Source organism: Limulus polyphemus, unplaced genomic scaffold (assembly GCF_000517525.1).
Source record: "Limulus polyphemus unplaced genomic scaffold, Limulus_polyphemus-2.1.2 Scaffold207, whole genome shotgun sequence".
NCBI classification, from domain to species: domain Eukaryota; kingdom Metazoa; phylum Arthropoda; class Merostomata; order Xiphosura; family Limulidae; genus Limulus; species Limulus polyphemus.
The window spans coordinates 860,881-867,655 of record NW_013665817.1 but is presented as its reverse complement, the minus strand read 5'-3'; the positions used below and the strand labels follow the sequence as shown (position 1 = coordinate 867,655).

General features: G+C 35.3%; 1 protein-coding gene across 1 annotated transcript in view; it reads right to left on the bottom strand.

Annotated features, from left to right (window-relative positions):
• Positions 1–6,775, bottom strand: part of LOC111085027 — a gene marked incomplete at its 3' end in the record, with an annotated part of 15,079 nt that overhangs the window by 7,000 nt on the left and 1,304 nt on the right. Inside the window, exons 2-3 of the mRNA XM_022381988.1 lie at positions 861–1,036; positions 418–528 (exon numbers count right to left, since the gene is read on the bottom strand). Of these exons, the coding sequence (XP_022237696.1) occupies positions 418–528; positions 861–1,036 (287 nt within the window). The remainder of the gene's footprint in view (positions 1–417; positions 529–860; positions 1,037–6,775) is intronic.

Below are 6,775 nucleotides of genomic sequence, written 5' to 3'. Positions count from 1 at the left end.
AGCAAGAATGAATAATTTACAATCACGTGAGATTAAATTCAGTGTTACAAATTGTGAACCAACTTGTGTTTACATAAACAGCACAGACACAATACTTTATTCACCGAGGCTTATCTCTAGTATACTACGGGAACAAGGTTAGTTTTTTACTACTATAGCGAGACAGAGTGAATGAACCAACTTGTGTTTACATAAACAGCACAAACACAATACTTTATTCACCGAGGCTTATCTCTATTATACTACGGGAACAAGGTTAGTTTTTTACTACTATAGCGAGACAGAGTGAATGAACCAACTTGTGTTTACATAAACAGCACAAACACAATACTTTATTCACCGAGGCTTATCTCTAGTATATTACGGGAACAAGGTTAGTTTTTTACTACTATAGCGAGACAGAGTGAATGAACCAACTTGGGCATCCATTGTCACGAAACCCAGTATGCTGCCTTGTATTTGGGGAAAGTTCGTTGAAGCTGTTGACACAGTGATGAAAATTGTCTCCAATGATCTCCCTTGGATTGTCTGCAAAAACATAAAAACGTGATCCAGAAAATGAACAGGACAGGAATATACACAGTCCGAGTATATGTAGAGGTTTCAGTGACGAGTAACTAGGTTAAGATATAGATTTAATATAGAAACGTGATATAACACCGTAATAAGTTAGAGAGATATAAACATGTGAAATATCCTTAAAACATGAACCATCAACAAAACATCAAATCAATAACATAAACCATAAACAAAACATCAAATCAATAATAGGAACCATAAATAAAACATTAAATCAATAACATGAACCTTATATAAAACATTAAATCAATAACATGAACCTTAAATAAAACAATACTTACCAGATCTTCAGGTTCAACTGTAATGATACTTTCGACAAGATGACCAGGACTTTCTCTTATCACAAGTTTTAGAAACTCTGACGTAGAGCTGTCCAAGTTTGGCACGATCCTAAGGAGAAGCGGCTCCTTGACTGGCTCAAGGTGATCAATAAAACACTCCCAGTCGACAGCGACGGCTAAAAAATACGATATACTAACAGTCATTATGGTGTGTAAGCCTTTTACAAGCCCGTGAAGAATAATTCAAATTATACTTGTCATGAGACCTATCGGGCCTATTGCATTAAATACTACATTCTTTATCTAGTCCGTTAGTGATTTTCAAGAATTAGAATAATGTATAATAATGCTGATTAAAAGTATGGTTTTTATATATAACATACTACATGATTAGAATGTTACCGACACTAAAATAGTTTTCCCAACATACAGGGTTTAGATACACACTATAAGCTTTTAATTATCATGCCATCTGAAGAAAAGTATGAATATAGTGTCTCTGGATCACGAGCAAAATATCAACTACAACATCGTGATAAATATTTCAGTTCTAACTTAGTCAGAGAAAAATAAGATTTTGGAATATAACAAATAGAGTAACTTACTGATTAGTGATGTATTCATCAACCTCATTTTTCTCGTTATACAAGAGCCTGTTAACATTGGACCAAACCTAGAGTAAAATATTAACTACTTTAAAAATTAAAGCTGCTACAAGGCATACAAAATTAGCATTGAACTAAACCTAGAGTAAAATATTAACAACTATAAAAACTAAAGCTGCTACAAGGCATACAAAATTAACATTGAACTAAGCCCGGAATGAAATGTTAATTACTGAAAAACCAGCTGCATACCATACAAAATTAATATTGAACTAAGCCCGGAATGAAATGTTAATTACTGAAAAACCAGCTGCATACCATACAAAATTAATATTGAACTAAGCCCGGAATGAAATGTTAATTACTGAAAAACCAGCTGCATACCATACAAAATTAACATTGAACTAAGCCCGGAATGAAATGTTAATTACTGAAAAACCAGCTGCATACCATACAAAATTAACATTGAACTAAGCCCGGAATGAAATGTTAATTACTGAAAAACCAGCTACATACCATACAAAATCACAACCTTGAAAACAAAACTCTTTTTCTAATTTCCAAAGCCCATCGACAAGTTTTAGTAATAAGTTTTCTTACTAGTTCGTGAACATATGTGAAAACCTAGTTTTTTAGGTACGCACGAGTCAAAGCAAAGCATAATACGTTATAGTCAATCACTTTACGTCCGTTCTCCCTATCAGGCTGACTGGGGTGAAACAGACACAGTTATGGTCTAGTCGCTATATATCAATATCATCAATCTCCATGGTGATATACAGACAGTGAAATTACAATAATTTCCAGTCTTATTTAAGTCTTTACAAATCAGGTATAAATTAATAACAGAAAATTATTTATTTTATTTTAACACTGTTTGTTTAAAAATATTTATTTTATATTTTATTTCAATTAACAAACATTTATAATAAGATTTAATTTTTGTCCCTTTCGTGACTCGTTTTCACGTTAAATTGAAATCGTTTTGACTAATATACGTAGATTAACGTCAGAGAATTCCGTCTGACGAAGAGGGTTTATCAGAAATAATCTTTGGAACAGTTATCATGGAAAAGTAAGTCAGTCGACGAGTGAAAAATATCTTCCTAAAATTCTTTGTATTTTTATTAATATATTGTTAACAATAATTACCTTACGACAGGATTTACGTTCGTTTGACCACCCGTCATCAGTAGCCTTAACGGACACCCCGTGACCTCAAATAATATTCTTGTATGAGCGACTGTTGTTTGTCCAACCTGGTTTACGAATAAAATTTCAATCATTAAAATAGCAACAAATTGTTATCAATCAACAGAAAACTTATTTCTTAAAAAAACAAAAACAATAACAACAATAAAAAAGCAAAAAAATAGAAAAGTACCAAAAAAAAAAAAAGGATTATTATTGTGTCGTCAATGGTCTTCTTGACTGGGATTTGTCTCCTCTTCGGGATCTGGCGGGTCAGGTGCTAAACCGTCAAAATAATAAGTTTGATTTGAATTTCGCTCAAAGCTACACGAGAGCTATCTGCGCTATTCGTCCTTATTAGTAGCGGTAGACTACAGGGAAGACAATAACCCACCGCGAACTCTTGGGCTACACGAATAGTGGGATTGGCCGGCACTTTAAAACGCCCTTATGGCTGAAAGCGCGTGCATGTTCGATGACAGGGATTCGAACCCGTGACCGTCAGCTTGCGAGTCGAGCGCCTAAACCACCAGGCCGTGCCAGGTCCCGTCAAAATAAAGTTAAGTAAATGGAAAAACACCACTATCAAAACATACTGTGATGGATTTAGTACACAATTAAGTTACAAACCAAGCTTTTATAGTAGTGAGGTATCGAAAATCGAACTGGTGTATTTAAGTGTTTTACACTCACAAAAATAAACCTATCATTCTATAGGTATTTGAAGAACTTGTAGCATTTCGCCACAATTTAATTCTTCGTATTTGGTCCGATATTTCATTGGTGGTAGTGTCCAGGGGTCACTGATGAGGAGTGGAATTCTCCGAAACTAGTCTGGCTCACAGACACACACCCCAATGAAAGAATATACCACCCAAAGCTTTTACTTATTGTTAAACAAATGTTTAAACAACTCTCTTTAAACTAAATATTTGTAGAACAAAAGCTATAATTCATAAAATGATTGACTAGGAGTTATACAGTGTTAAGTAGTAAATGAATACGTTATATTAAAATGATTTTGAAGCCTCACCAAAATCTTGTCAGGCTTTATCTGATGACCGTGCATCTTGACAATAGCTTTGCAGCGTACTTTCCATTGCAAACGCTCCGTTATAAGTATGTCATGTCTAAAATACACCACTTTTCCTGCATGCTTTCAACAGTCCGACCGCACAGAGATTCGTAGGCGCTGCATCTAGCGACTCGAATGGAATGTCTTTGTATAAAATAGCAGAATACTCGTTTCATTCCCCAACTGCTTGAGGTATGTGACGTTTGAGTGGATATTTTTTCAGATGGAGATCCTTCCTTATGTGTACTGTTTCCAGAAGCACATGGATCGTTTTTGCTACAGGACTTTTTATTTCTTTATTCCCTGTTCAAAGACATGACACTTTGCTCATCATCACTGAGGTACGACTAATTGCAGGTCTCTTTTTTGGATGGTCCTGATATTCCAAGTTGATCCATATTCCTTTGCTTTCTAATGTTTTTAAGTACAAGGAATATTCTCGTTCTGCAAATTCAAAATTGAACACATTTTTATGATCTGAGTGTATGAATATTTTGCGTCGGAAAAAGTTGTTATATGCCCTTCCTAGAAGTAGCCAGTTTTCGATGGCATTGTATTACCTACGAAATGCCAAATAATGTCAAAATGTAGTTATGATACATGTCATTCCACCGCGACTTTATATCGCTTGTGGTTATCAAAATTTCAAAATCGTTTTAATATAACGTACTTAACTCTTCAACAATATATATATATATATAATTTTTTTGTTTCCCTGCTTTTCAAAATAATCCTCGGTGGTTCAGCGTTTAGCTTGCCGGTTTATATCGCAAAAGTTCGGGGCTCGATTCCTGCAGAGAACAAACTATAGCGCAGCTTTATGCTTGAAACAAACTGTTCTTCAAAATTTCTAAACATAATTGGTATCATAATTCAACATGTGTTCCTGTTTTTCAAGAGTTTCTAAACGGAAACTGACATATAATCCTATTGTATCGTAGAGCAGTTCTCAACGTTTTGTTAAACCAAAATTCACCCTGAACTCATCAATATCAAAATCACTAAACGTACGTGTTCCAGTGTTGTTGTAGACTCGAGTTAGTAAAGCAAGACGCATAGATTGAACATGCACACACAAAAACAGCAAATTTTGTCAAGGTAGATAGTTCAAGGATACCAAAGTTGAAAGAAAATGCAATCAGGAAATGCAATAAGAATGACACAAACAAATAAATGTACGCTGATAATACGTATATATAACTTGTTGGATCTACAAGTGGCATTTATTGTACATAATGGAAATTCGTGAATACGATATCTAAGAAACAGCCCCCATATATGAGCGGCCTGGCCTGGTTTGAGTCGCAAACTGAGGGTCGCGGGTTCGAATCTCCGTCCCACCAAACATGCTCGCTCTTTCAGCAGTGGGGGCGTTATAATGTGACGGTCAATCCCACTATTCGTTGGTAAAAAGAGTAGCCCAAGGGTTGGCGGTGGGTGGTGATGACTAGCTGCCTTCCTTCTAGTCTTTCATTGCTAAATTAGGGACGGCTAGCTCAGATAGCCCTCGTGTAGCTTTGCGCGAAATTCATAACAAACCAAACCCAAAATATGGATATAAAAAAAACATTTTCTCAATAGGATTAGTAACAGCTTAGTAAAGCCACGTAATTATTTAAACTTATGAGAGAGGGCGTGACCTACTTGTAAACCGATAAAGATGTCTTATAGTTTGGATTACGGAGAAGAAGAAATGTTTGAGAAACATACTTCAAGGCAGCGTCAATGAAGGTATATTTAACCCTAATGATCCACCACCGTATCCAGGCAATACAACTGAATGATTTTGTTTGTTTGTTGTCAAGTGGAAAGCTACACAGCAGGTGTTGCGCTCTGCCAACAGCGGTTGTCGAAACCTGATTTTTAGTGTTAAAAGTCCTCAGATTTAACGCTGAGCAACCGGGAGCAACTGAATGAATGTCGTACATAGTTAAAATGCTATGAATTCGTTTGAAATACGCTTTAAAGGTTAATGTAACCACAAGATTATTAATTAAACTAATCATATGTTCTTAGATTTAGAGCTATTAAAGCACGAGGCTTTGTTTTAAATCCAATTAATATAAATAATTGTTGTTTTTTTGTTTTGATTTTTTTCTCAGTTTCATTGTAGGATAACAAGTCTTTGTAAACTTTCTCCTGATAATAAGAGAGCGATAGTGTTAAGACTTAAAACTGAATCAAAATTACAAGTATCACCTATGACCTTCATTATACATGTCCTGTGATAATACTAATACGTATTGTTTGGGCAATATGGTGTCCCAGCCCCCAAAGGAAAATCTTGAATGTGTCATTGCTAACTTTTTCAGTTTATTTGAGATTTGTTGGTTATCTTAAAGTATGTCTATATGAAATCCAATTTGCTGAAAACAAAATATACCTACATAATTTATAATAAGCACCACATATAATCTTATTACTATTGTGTGTGTATGTGGGATAAATGTGAGTGGCTTAAATGCATTACATTAGACCTATTAGCATAAAATATTCGTATTCCGCTGCGGGGTTCAAATGTACAGAGGTTCCAATGTACCGATAAACTTCCTCCAATATCCCTAATTACGTTTTTAGCTATTCAAAGAACGAGGAGGTCCGTACCCCAATATAAACCTCGTTAGGCCCGCCAGTGGTTCTGAACACGTATGTCACTGGTCCCGCTAGCTTGTGAGTTGGGATACGAATATAGTTTCAAACATGGTGCCCCATGATCCTGAAGGGGGTAGGAACAGAAAATTCTATACCAGATTCGGGTTCAGCGATCCTGAAAACATACTTCTAAACCCCCACCTCCCAATCATGCCTGGATGACCCACCAAGATTGGTCCTGCTAGCTCTAAAAGTTTGAGAGACAAACAAACATACAGCGTGAATTAATGTGGGAAATTAATGGAGCCAGAAGTAGATACATATTCTTTATTAATATCTGAAACTTAGTTCATACCTTTAAAACAGGGTATTCTGGGTAATGATCAACACACACACACACACATATATATATATATATATATATATAATTAATACGAACAGAGTAGATACAT